The sequence below is a fragment of the Peromyscus leucopus genome, chromosome 8b (genome assembly GCF_004664715.2).
Source record: "Peromyscus leucopus breed LL Stock chromosome 8b, UCI_PerLeu_2.1, whole genome shotgun sequence".
NCBI lineage: Eukaryota > Metazoa > Chordata > Mammalia > Rodentia > Cricetidae > Peromyscus > Peromyscus leucopus.
This window is the reverse complement of record NC_051086.1, coordinates 59,948,182-59,961,411: the sequence shown is the minus strand read 5'-3', so window position 1 is coordinate 59,961,411 and position 13,230 is coordinate 59,948,182. Positions and strand designations below refer to the sequence as shown.

At 50.2% G+C, this 13,230-nt stretch overlaps 1 protein-coding gene across 1 annotated transcript; it reads right to left on the bottom strand.

Moving 5' to 3' along the window:
• Window positions 1-920: 920 nt before the first annotated feature.
• Window positions 921-2,160, bottom strand: Bhlha9 (basic helix-loop-helix family member a9). Its single transcript, XM_028867032.2, has one exon. The coding sequence runs from the start codon at window positions 2,044-2,046 to the stop codon at window positions 1,354-1,356; it is 693 nt and encodes a 230-aa protein (XP_028722865.1). The 5' UTR covers window positions 2,047-2,160; the 3' UTR covers window positions 921-1,353.
• Between the last annotated feature and the right edge of the window lie 11,070 nt (window positions 2,161-13,230).

Below are 13,230 nucleotides of genomic sequence, written 5' to 3'. Positions count from 1 at the left end.
TGAACAGTGAGAGTTTATAAACGACCGCGGGAAACTATCTCAGCCTCCCTGAGGTGACATCACTATCCACATCAGAGATGAAGGAGCAGGGAGGTCGATCCCAGGCAGGCCCGGGTTCTTTCTTTCCAGCGTCCATCCACTTAGGGACAGGACTGAAGCTCTAGTCTCATACTTTGCTCCTGTCTAGACCCAGAGCAGAAGCCTTCCTGCGGACTGGCTCACAACCTTGGCTGCAAACAGGAGCCTTAAGGCTCTGACTGGAGGCAGCGTGTCACAGAAAGCAGATAGCTTCCGTTGTGGCCATGAACTTCACCCCGACTGTTCTGAGAAACCCGCATTCTCCCGAGTCTGTGCCTATGGGTATCTGTGCAACAGCCCAGCAACCAGTGCCTGCCACATTAGCACCCCCAGCAGGAACCCATCCTGTAGCTGGCCAGTTCTCCATCATTCTCAGGGAAAGGTGCTCCTGCACCGCCCTTAGCCTTGGCCTAAAACCACTCTTCCCCCAACCCGCTCCTCAAAACCCTTCTGGATTCCTAGTCTACCTCGCTACAGAAGCCCTGGCGCTCTATTGGCCGAGAGCTCTGCCTGTCACTCTGGATCCCTGACCCCGAACCCCTGACCTTGCCCTTGACTCTTCTCAAGGCAGACTGAATGAGGCTCTCTGCAGATAGCAGTCCTGCAGGGAGGCTCACAGGTAAGGCTGACAATGACCTTAGCTTCTGATGGGAGGCTACAGGGAGGGATTTCTCTAGATTTCTCTTTCCCCGGGTCCAGTCGTTCCCAGGGTCTTGCTATAAACCAGTGCGCGGATGCCTGGGGGCTGTAGTTGCTACCCACCCTTCCAAAGTAATCCCCAGATTCCGAGGCTTTCCTGTCACACTAAGTCACTGAACTCAGTGGAGTCCTGGTAGCAGACGGACAAGACACTTTCCCTTTTTATTTGGTCATTTTCCGAACCTCTCAGATCAGCAGCGCCCCCAAACATAGTAAAAAGGCCACAGCATGTGCCCTCAGATCACAGCAGCTGTCTACCCACAAACCCCCACAAGTCCCACTGTCCAGATGCGGCGAGAGAAACAAGGGCTCAGAAGCACAGGAAAGCAAAGGCCATTTTCCAGGAAGAAAAGGTTGACCAAGTCCAAATCTAAGATCTCACTCCTTTTTCAGCAACCAAGGCTGGGAGGCTGTCCCGGTTCCCCGAGTTCCTTCCCACTGGTAAGGCAGCCTCCTCTGCCACTCAAGACGCAACCCATTCAGTTTTGCTGTGTCCAGGATGACTTTTGCAGTCTTCTCTTTTGCAGTCATCATTCCATCAACCTGGTTCCCCTCTCGGTGGCCGCCGCCGCCGGGTCAGGAGTGCTGGTAGCCCATCCCGGAGCCCCACCGCCACGGAATCGGTCCAACAGGGGGAGCCCCGGGGCATCGGCGCCAGCTTCCCCCGGAGGCCTGGGCCAAAATGGACCCTTCGGCCATCACTCTGGGCCGCCCCAAGTGCGCGTGCGGGGAGCACGAAGCGCAGCGCGGTGCAGGCGGCACGAAGGAGCTGGTGACATCCCTGCGCGCGAGACCAGGCGCTGCGGGCGGCGGCGCGGACCGAGGAGCACTGAAGCCGGAGTCCCCGGCACCTGAGCCGTGAGCAGCCTGGCCGTGACACTCCAGGTGGCCGCAGGGCCAGCGGGGCGCCGGGCTGGCGCGCAGGACCAGGGAGAGCGCAGTGATGCGGTGGATGGCTCTGCGCAGCGTGGCGATCTTGGAGAGCCTCTTGCCGCCCAGGTCGTGCTGCAGCGCCCGGCGCAGCGCGTTAAACGCCTCGTTGTAATCCAGGATGCGCTTGCGCTCCCGCACGTTGGCCGCCATGCGCCGAGCCTTGGACCGTGCCGGCCGCTCGCGCCTTCGGCCTGCCGCCTCCTCTGCCTCGTCCAGGCTGCGCCTCAGCACTCCAAAATTCCTGCCAGCCTCGGGGCAAGAGCGCCCCAAGTCCTCCACAGAACCCTCACTCCGTTTCAGGCCCCTGAGGCCTAGTCCTGGCGTACCTCGGAGCATGGCCTATGCCCTGGCCCTGCAGCTTCAGCTTCGGGTCCAAAGGGCTGCTGGTCCACTCTGACTGTTTGGCGCTTGCTGGCTGGACACTCTCTGGACAGGCCCTCTCTAGCTAGGCTTTATGGCACCACGTGTCTCCCCGCCCTCCCAGTCCATCCATCTCCCTCCTCCTGCTTTATTACCTGCCCCCAGGTAAGACAGTGAGGGAGGATCTCAGAGGAAGGAAGGAAGCAAGCGAGGAAGGAAGCCTGCAGATTCTTGTACACGGACTAGTTGGGTAGCCTAGTCACGCCCGAGGCAATGCTCTAGTTATCACAGGGAACATGCTTGTCCTGCTCACAGACCCTCTGGTGTGACTGGTTTCTGTTTCTGTCTCCTGGCCCCAGATAGAAGGCAGCGTTTGATTCTGGGCAAGAGAGCAGATAGGCTTACAGAAGAGGAGCAAAGGAGGGTTAAGTGAGTTTTAAGAACCTTGAGCACCCGTGAGATGTTCCTACGAGTAAGGGCACCTGCTACCAAACATTGCCACCTGAGTTCAATCTGTGAGCAACCAGAGTTGACACTAAGGTAAAGCATGACCATCCCAGAAGAATCCAGAAAGGAGGGGCAGATCTGATGCAGCAAGTCCTGCAGGGCCCTGCAAGTAACCTCGAGCTACCCCGGTGAGGCTGGTCTGGATTCTGCATTCCCCCTATCTCTTTTGGGCTCCCACTTCTGCAGGCAGAGCTGGGATGAGTCAGAGGCAGAGTGATGCAGACTTTTATTTCTGGATTGTCTTGTAGTACCCATCAGGGAGCAACCCTTAAAGTCTAGGCAGGGCCTTTGAGCAGCCCTATCTCCCGGCCCAGTATGGTCAGGTTATGAGTGCAGTGGACAATCCCCATTGCCAACACCAAGGACTGGAATGTTAAACACGATCAAAAAGAGAGGGGGGAAAAAGGAAGGAAAGAAGGAAAGAATAATGCTTACTCCTAGGAACAGATCCCCAATGGAATTTCAGGGATTCATTCATGATTTATCAGGAGCAACTGTAAGATTAAGATTAATCTCACTCCCAGCCACATTCTAAATGTTGTGGCACCAGCCAGGATGGGCACACAGCAGTTCACATCCATATTACCAATAACATCCCAGCACTTGGGAGGTAGAGGCAGGAGGATCAGGAGTTAGATGTCAGCTATGTGAGACCTTGCCTCAAGAACAAAACAAAACAGTGGCTAGAAGCTAGGCATAATAGTGTCTGCCTGGCACCTCTGCACTCAGGAAGACTGAATTAAGATCGCCAGTTTGAGGCCAGTCTGGACTGCTTCACAGAGACCTTGTTTTAGAAGAGGCAGGGAAGAGCTGGGAGTTTAGCTCAGTGGTTGAGTGTCTATGCATAAAGCCCTGATTCAAAGTCTAGCACTACTAAACAAAAACAAACAAACAAAAAAAAAACAAGCCACAGCCGGGCGGTGGTGGCGCACGCCTTTAATCCCAGCACTTGGGAGGCAGAGGCAGGCAGATCTCTGTGAGTCCGAGGCCAGCCTGGTCTCCAAAGTGAGTTCCAGGAAAGGTGCAAAGCTACACAGAGAAACCCTGTCTCGAAAAAAAACAAAAAACAAACAAAAAACAAACAAAAAACAAGCTACGACCCGATAGCCCTAGTGTCTGAGCATCCCTCCCCACCATCATGCTCAAGCAGCAGGATGCCAGTTTAGATGGCTCTCAGAGCAGAAGACAGACCAGACCAAAGACCAGGCATCGGGCTCCCGAGTGTCGCATTCCGTGACTACTCTACCACGTCTTTTAGCCTGTTGAAACCATGCTAGAGACTGCTGACTCATGACCCTGTTCATCCAGGCAGACTCCGGGACGCAGGGCCTTGCCAAGCCTCTAAGAAAAGCCTGAGTCTAGGGTGGAGAGCCTTGGACAGGGTGGTGCACTGGACAGTTTGGTACCAAAGGGAGCTTGGGGGTGGGGCTCTTCCTCCCGTCCACTCCAGCCAGTGGCTCCTTACTGTGTAAATCTGTGTCCATCATCTCATCTGTTTACCTCAGTTCTGTGTGTTTTCTGTAGAAGATGCCTTCTCTGTGAGAGTTTAGCTGGGGAGGCTGGTGAGATGATGCAGTCCGTAAAGGGTCTGTTGTAGAAACAGGAAGACCTGTTCCGATCCTCAGCACCCACATCAAAGCTGGGCATGGCATCTGTAGTCCCAGGGTAGATGGAGACAGGTAGACCCCAGGAGCACGCTGACAAGGCAGCCTGGCCGTACTGGTGAGCTCAGGTTCAGTGAGAGGTCGTATCTCAAAAATACAAGGTGGAGAGCAACTGAGGAAGACCTTGGTTAAACTGGGGTTGATGGAGGTGATGTGGAAAGAAAAGAGAGCAGACAGGCAGGCATCCTCAGAAGCAGAATTCTTCCTCTAATCAGAACAGCTAAAGGGCCACACTCTCTCTGGAGTGGGAACTGTTCACACAAAGGCACAGGGAGCTTGGGGGCTTTATAGGGTAGACAAGGGGTGGATGAAAGGTTTCATGTGCAGGTCAGTTCCCCTGCACTCTCAAAGTGGTAGACACCCCCAAACAGCTGCACCCCTTTAATCCCAGCACTTGGGAGGCAGGAGCAGGTGGATCTCTGTGAGTCTGAGGCCAGCCTGGTCTACATAGAGAATTCCAGGACAGAGAAACACTGTCTCAAACAAACAAACAAAAGGGGTAAACAGGACAGAAAGTGGTTTGTGGCTCCTCCTGGGACCCTAACATCCATAGGTGTCATCAGTCAAGTCAATTGGCCTGTCTAGAGCTTCTCAGTTCACCTGGGCTTTTTAGGTCATTAACCCTTCGTACCTGGTGTCAGCCTCTAACCTCCACTTGTATGTGCACACACTCTTGTCTGCACACATACATATACTACACACAGGAACACCAGAAAAAAAGAGAGACAGACAGACAGACAAAAAAGAGTGTAACCTGGGCTGGAGAGATGGCTCAGCAGTTAAGAGCACTGGCTGTTCTTCCAGAGGTCCTGAGTTCAATTCCCAGCAACCACATGGTGACTCACAACCTTTTGTAATGAGATCTGGCGCCCTCTTCTGGCAGGCAGAACACTGTATACATAATAAATAAATAAATCACTAAAAAAAAAAGAAAAAAGAAAAAGTGTAGACCTACCAGGCCAAGTGTGAAGCCAAATAAAAATGTGGAGCCCTTATTCAAAAGTATTAAGAATTTGAAGATGGAGACAGACAGCACTTAACCAAACCCTGGTGTTTGGAAGCACTGAATAGTTCTCAGACCCAGGAAGGTAAGAAAGAGTTCAAGCTGGGTAGTGGTGGTGCATGCCTTTGATCCCAGTACTTGGGAGGCAGAGCCAGGTGGATCTCTGTGAGTTCCAGGCCAGCCTGGTCTACAGAGTGAGATCCAGGACAGGCACCAAAACTACACAGGGAAACCCTGTCTTGAAAAACCAAAATTAAAAAAAAAAAAAAAAAAAAAAAAAAAAAAAAGCTCAAGCAATGAATAGATGCTCGTCTGGATACCTAACAAGACCTTCACTACAGCCAAAGATGGGCAAGCCCTGAGCATCCCTATCACCATGCACGTTTGATAGGGACCAATCCAAGCAAGCTGTCCTTCCTCCTCCATCCCCAGAGAGCTTCCCGGAAGTGAAGGGGAAGGTGCTAGTGGGTGATAAATAAGCTTAAATTGCTTCTGACGCCTCCCTTCCTCCAGTGACTCAGGATTTTAGAACTCAAACTCCACTATGGACACTATGCAGCTTAGTAATAATTAATCATAAAAATAATAGTCTTAATAGTACTGATACCGACTTCTGCGAAGTGTTTACCGTAGCCGAGGCATCAGACTAAGTGCTCTTAAGCATACATTATCTTAGCCTCCCAGCAATCCTATGTGGAAGGCCTATTATTATAATACCTATTTCACAGACTGTAAACCGAGACTCGGAGAAACAAGGAACTTACGCCAAGCCAGTGCGTTGACCTGTATAGTGTGGCTCCCCTTCTAACACTAAGTAAGGTCTTAACCCTCCTAGTCTGGGCCTGCACTCAGCTCCTGAGCTCTTAGCCCAGTACCCAAAAGTCCCACTGGCCACCTGTAGCTGTTAGAAGCCTGACGTTGCTCTTTTGAAGTGAAAGCTACCAAAGAACCAGGGCTGGAACTCGGTGGCAGAACACTTGCTGACCACGAGCCAGGGCCACGGATTCCATTCCCAGTGAGGGTTCCCCGGAATCCCATGGATTCCATTCTCTCCGATGCCACTCACTGGTGTGGCAGCACATACCTGCACATCTCAGCACTAGGAAGGCCCAGGCAGGAAGATTGAGAGTTCAAGGCCAGCCTGGGCTACAGAGTGAGACTTTGTCTGTCTTTATTTATTTATTTATTTATTTATTTATTTATTTATTTATTTATTTTAGGGATTTATTTTATTTTGAAGTGTATGTGTGTACATGATGCAGGTGCCCTCAGAGGCAGCAGATGCCTCTGGACTTGGAATGACAGGTGTCTGTGAGCTGTTCATCCTGTTTCGAGTTTTAAAAATTCTTTTCAACCAAGTAATGAAAAATGAAAATCTCTTGGCCGATACGGAGGAACTCTGGGAGGTTGAGGTCAGAGGAAATGGAGACATGAGCCATGGAGGACTGGGCTGAAAGTCAGGAGAAGGCCAGAGCAGCTGGTGGCCTCAGGCTTCCTTGGCTAACTGTAATCAACCTGATGGAACAGATGACCCATGGAAACCCAGGGACAGCAGTAGAAAGCAGAGGGAACAAGCAGCCTGACTGCTCCAGCAGGTTAACCCAAAGTAGCCTGGAGGGATTCAGGATCAGCCTACAGCTCTGAGTCTGTATGCATACCAGTGTCTTTGTTGGGAGACTTCTCCACTGAGTTCCCATGGTGGCATGCATTGCACCAGCCTCAGCAGAGTAACATTTCCCCCTCCAGGGAGCAACCCCTGAGCCTTCCCCTCCAGAGGGTCCCTTTGGTCTCCTGCACTAGGTCCCAGAGTTGAGCACTCCTGCATTCATGCTGGGGCCACCTTTAGGCCCCCTGAAAGCCTCAGCTCTAGCACAGAACGTCGCAGCTTCAAGGAAGCATTTCTCAACGTTGCCTAAATGATGCAATCCCTGTTATTAAGATAATCATGATTGACAGTTGTGGAGGCTCACACCTGCAAGCCTGGTACTAGGGAGGTGGACGCAGGAGAATTGTAAATTTGAGGCCCAGCAAGACTTTGTCTCAAATAATCATCATTAAACTAGAAACCCCAACGTGGGTCTGATCAAGCAGGCTTCCCGTTCATACACAGTGAATACTGACTGAGCATCTACCAAGTACGCAAGCACTGTGCAAAGACACTCATAAGCGAATGCATTAACTCAAGTCTGTGAGGCTCAGCGTTAACATAGAAGGGAGACAACCCTGCAGCCACATGGAAATGTTTTAGAGCCACTAACTGGCTCCCATCACCTGGGGTGGGGGAGGGGTCGATTTGATAGTTGTCTTAAAGCTGTGGTTCTCAAATGTGGCAGCAGTGACTTCCAGAGACATCACACCACACACACACACACACACACACACACACACACACACACACACACCTGCACCAGCTATTGTATTCAGAACTGTCTCCACAACAAAGCAGTTTGAATGCTTAGCAAGATGTATTTAGAGTATAGGATCTGGAGAGATGGTACAGCAGTTATGGGCACCTTCTGCCCTTGCAGATGGGAGTTCAGCAAGGGGTGTGTGTGTGTGTGTGTGTGTGTGTGTGTGTGTGAGATATGTATATATGATGTGTGTTGTGTGTCTCTCAACCACCTGTGACTCCAGCTCCAAGGGATCCCATGCTTTCTTATGATCTCCTGAGGCCTAATTTTAACGTTCATAGCCAGGTGTGGTGAAGCACCCCTGTAATCCCAGCATTTAGGAGAGACAGAGGCAGGAAGGTGCCAAAACCAATTTGGTCCATATAGCAAGTGCTAGGTCAGCAAGGGTCTCAACCACAGCAAAGTTTACCTTGCATAAAAACATTGTTCAGGGGAGGCAGAGGCAGGCATATCTCTGTGAGTTCGAGGCCAGCCTGGTCTCCAGAGCAAGTTCCAGGACAGCCAGAGCTACACAGAGAAATCCTGTCTCGAAAAACAACAACAAAACAAACATTGTTCAGAGCTGAGCATGGTGAGTCACGTCTGTAACCCGGCACTGCAGGAAACAGAGACAGTAGTAGTATCTTGTGTTTGCAGCCAGCCTGGGCAAGTTAGTGGGACCCTGTCTCCGGAAGGAAAAAAAGGAATGGGGGAGAAAGAGAAAAGAAAAAGAAGAGCCTGCAGCTGTACGTCCCTAACTCTGGGACCACACTGTCTTGACCATTGGCTCCTGGGTGAGCACGTTGGGATCCTCGCGTGCAGAGATCTTCAAAGCGCTTCCGCGGCCCCTGCGGCGCTGGCCCTGGAGCGGCCCTGCCCGCAGCACCCGCAGCTCCGCAGCTCCTGCCGGCCCGGAGGAGGAGCCGCTGCAGGTGATTTAGGGCCGGGCGGTTCCGCTGTGGCCACCAAGGTGCCTATTATCGCCTAGGCTGGCCTGGATTTCAGAAATTCTTCTCCAACGTCGCTCCCTCGGGGGAGCACAGGATCCCACCTTGGAAGAAAAGCGGGGAGCCACACCTAGGAGGGTCGAGAAGGGCGCTGTGCCTCCTCTGCCCTACCAGACCCAGGCCTTCTTCTTGCTACTCGGACCATGGCTCGGTACGGGACACCAATCCAGGCTCTGCTGCTTCATGCCGTCATTCAGCAAAAGGAGAAAACAAAATCAGTATGAACCCATACTGCATGCCATACTAAGTCCCCGCTCTACCACTGACCCACACTTCTGTCGCCACCCCGGCTGCCAACAACAAAACTATTTTCAGAGGACACGGGTTCAATTCCCAGGACCCACAAGGCAGCTAGCTCACAACTATCTGTAACTCCAGGTCCAGGGGGATCTGAAGACTCTTCTGAACTATGCTGAATCACATAGTACATGCAGGCAAAAACACCCATACACAAAATAAAATAATAGTTTACTGCTTACTGGGTTGTTACAGGTGGTTTAGAGAAGAGGCTGATATGGCCCAAAAGCTTATCCTGTTGGGGTCCTGGAGAGCAAATAATAATAAGTAATTTGTGTATTGAGGGCTAGAGATGTAGCTCAGTTGTTGAGTACTTGCCTAGCATGCAGGAGGCCCTGGCTTCCATTCCCAGCACTGCATAAACTAGGTGTGGTTACACAGGTTTGTAATCCCAGCACTCAAGAGGTAGAAGCAGGCAAATAAGAAGTTCAAGATCATCCTAGGCTACATAGAGAGTTTAAGGCCAGTGTGGGCTACATGATATATATATATAAATGTAAAAAGTTAGTAGCTTAATAACACATTTTCCACAACATGAAATAATAAAGCTAATCTTGGGGCTGGGGGCTGGAGAGATGGCTCAGCGGTTAAGAGCACTGGCTGCTCTTCCAGAGGACCCAGATTCAATGCCCAGCACCCACATGGCAGCTCACAACTGTCTGTAACTGTCCGACACCCTCACACAGACATACATACAGGCAAAGTACCAATATACATAAAATAAAAATAAATAAATTATTAAAAAAATAAAGCTAATCTTTATCCAGGTCCCTGTGGGGGCGTGTGTGTTCTTACCCCAGCACTCAATACAGAGAGTTAGGTGGATCTCTGTGAGTTCAAAACCAGCCTGGTCTACATTATTGAGTTCCAGGCCAAGTGGCTACCTAGTGAGACTCTGCCTCAAAAGCAAACAAACCACCACCACCACCACCACCACCACCACCACCACCAACAACAACACACACACACACACACACACACACACACACACACACACACTAAATTATGTATTAAATAAGTATTGTCAAAACCAGCATAGTGACACATAACTGTAATCTCAGTATCCGGAACTGTAATCTCAGTATCCGGAAGGCTGAGGCAGGGGATCTCGCATTTAAGGACAGTCTGGGTCACATATCCACACCATGGAAAGAAGAGAAAGAAAGGAAGGGACACACAAATGGACGAATGATAAATTACAAATGCGGGAGACATTGGGAGCTGGAGAGACGGCTCAGCTGTCTACTTTCTGGTACGACCTACTTTTCAAGAGGTTGCTGGTTTGATCTCCGGCACCTACATGGTTGTCTGTCTGTAACTCCAGTTTCAGGGCATCTGACACCTTCTTTTGGTCTCTGTGGGTACTACATGTAAGTGGCACAAAGATGCATACAGGCAAAACACTCGTACACATAAAATTAAAAACAACTCAAGACAGGGTCTTTCTACAAAGCCCTGGCTGTTTCAGGGGGATCTGACGCCCCCTTCTGACCTCCAAGGGCACCAGGCACACATGTGGTGCACAGGTACACATCCAGGCAAAACACTCACACTCACAAAAAATAAATTTTGGACAAAATGGTTGAGTTTTCTTGTCCTCTTTCTGGCAAAGCTGGCACTCCAGGAGTGCCAGCTTCATGCACACATCCGGCCCCTTCTACGGCTCCCACTTCCGGCCCACACAGCATCACCCCAGAGTGGATCACCTCCTTCCAAGCCTCTGCTTGCTGCTCTGGTCCACGGGTCTCCAAACACCCCCATCCCCTCTACTCTGCCTACACCCCACAGCCAGGAGTTGATTTGGGCCGGAATTCGTCTAATTTTTTTTTTTTTTTTTAGCTAGACAGCCTTGGACAGATGCTTATCCACTTCAGGCTTTGGTTTCCTTGTCTGTCAAATGGGCTAGTGTAACAGGACCACCTCATGAGACTTCTTGTTAGAATTAAATAAAATAGAGTGTGTTGATGGGGAACTCAGTCCCCTCCTAGAGGTGCTGGGGACATGGACACTTCCTCTTCCTTACATTACCCTCTCCCTGTCAGGCTGTAAATCATTCACTTGACCAGGAGCAGCCTCTGGCCTCCCAGCCCAGCACTCCTCACCCCTCCACCCACTAATGACAGGGCCATTGGCTCCTCATTAAGAAAATGACAAAGAGGCTCTGTGCTCAGCTGGAGTCCAGTTTTGAGACCTGCCCCAGTAAGTGGGGACTGAAGCAGGGGTGCCAGGTCTAGGGGGCTGGCCTGAGGAAGGAGGGCTCTGCCTCCTGGGAGAGGCAGCTTCTGCTCTGACCCGGACTGATGAATACCAGAAGTCCTCTGGAAAGGACTCTGCTTCCATGACGAGGACAAGCAGGGCTCCTTTCCTGGGTTCAGAAGGCTGAAAGCCAGGGGTGGACTCAACAATGGCCATCTTTGCCCTCCTTTGGTCTAGGGTTAGGGCGAAAAGAAAGTGGGAGAGACCAAAAATAAAATTCTAGTGTTTGTAGATGTTCACAGATGAGCAGGAGGGAGGTATGACTGCTGCTTTCACCGCTGTTACCGGGAGCCAGGAACCAATCTTTCAGCTCCATTGGAGGTCTAGTTCACTGTCTCCAAAGGTGTCCAGTGCCACATCTCTGCCCTGCCATCAACCACCTGTGTGGAAGGTCTGGCTGGCCAGGTTCAGTCTTCAGAACTGTCTTGGCCTTTTACATTCTTGGTTTTGTTTTTGTTTTTGTTTTTTTAAATATGTAATTAAAATCTCAGGATAGAGAGATGACGCAACAGTTATAAAGCACTGACTGCCCTTTCCAAGGACTCAGGAACCCACATGGCGCCTCACAACCATCTCTAACTCTAATTCCAGGGGATCTGACGTCCTCTTCTGGCACCTGCGGGCATGTACTACACGCTCATGGTGCACAGCCGTGCAGACAAAACATACATACACACAAAAATACATTCATAATAAAACTTCTATTATAATTCAAATTAACCAAACAAAAAATACTAACCAGACCCAAAGTCTATACATTTCAATGAACTTCTATGCAGTTAGAATAGCCATTCTGAAGCTGTGGGGCCACACTCTAAATTTTACACCTTCACTATCAATTTTATTTTTATATACTTAACCAACCCACACACACACACACACACACACACACACACACACACACTGAAAAATTCATGACAGTTAAAAGCAAAAACAAAAACAAACAAACAAACAAAAAAACTAATTAGCTATATGTTCTCTTTCATGAATCAAGTGTCCATTACCTGGATCTCATTCTTCTTTATCACCTACCATTTACACCTTTACACCTTCAAAGAAATGTAAGAATCCCTTTGTGTAGCTCCATTTTAAGTTACTTATTTAGTTGTGTATGCGTGTCAGAAGACAACTTGTGGGGATCATTTTATCCTTCCACTGTGTGGGTCTTCGGGGTTGAACTCAGGTCACAGATTTGACAGCAAGCACTGCCCAGCCCTCTCACTGTCCCTCTCCTGTGGTTTCTTTTGAAATCCACTCCTAGGCATCTTTCTTTCTCAAGATGACTTCCCTAGTGTTGAGAGAGAAAAGGAAAGCCACAGTAATTCTAGAGTTCACGTGCATACTCCATTATGCACAAAAGAGGAAGGGTGATCCAGGCAGCTACCCACCCCTAAAGTCCTGACTCACAGAGACTGTGAGCTAATGCGATTTTTTTAAACAAGATTTATTTATTTTTATTTTATGAATATGGGAGTTTTGCCTGAATGTATGTATGTGTACCACATGAGTGCAGTGCCCACAAAGGCCAGAAGAAGGCATGGGCTCCCCTAAATTAGAGTTATAGACCATTAGGAACCATCAAGTAGACATTGGGAATTGAACCCAGGTCCTCACTCTGTCCTCTGGAAGACCATCCAGTGCTCTTAACCACCGAGCCACCTCTCCAGGCTCTTGTTGCTTTTGTTTGTCAAGGTAGGGTCTCTGAGCAGGCCTCCTACCTCCGCCTTGGGAGTGTAGAGATTACAGGTGTGCCCCACCACGCTGGACTTGTTTTAAACCTATAGGTTTGGTAAGAGTCAATGAAACAAGCTGTCACTTCCAAGCCTTGGCCACAGTTGACTGGAGTGTCCGATGTGCGCAGACTCAGTGGGCTCCCCTCCCAGCCTGCCCCGACACACACTAGCTTCCCTCTTGCTCCTTCCCTTTCAAAGCTGCCAAGCCATGCCACCCACGGGCTAGAAATGACAGAGGTACCAGACAGTGACGTCTGGACTTCATGATGCCTGGAGGAAACCCGGAGTGACTGGCTGGAGACA

What these genes read in the sequence shown, in the direction of transcription:
- Bhlha9 (XM_028867032.2), bottom strand. Translation starts at nt 2,046, where the DNA reads ATGCTCCGAGGTACGCCAGGACTAGGCCTCAGGGGCCTGAAACGGAGT.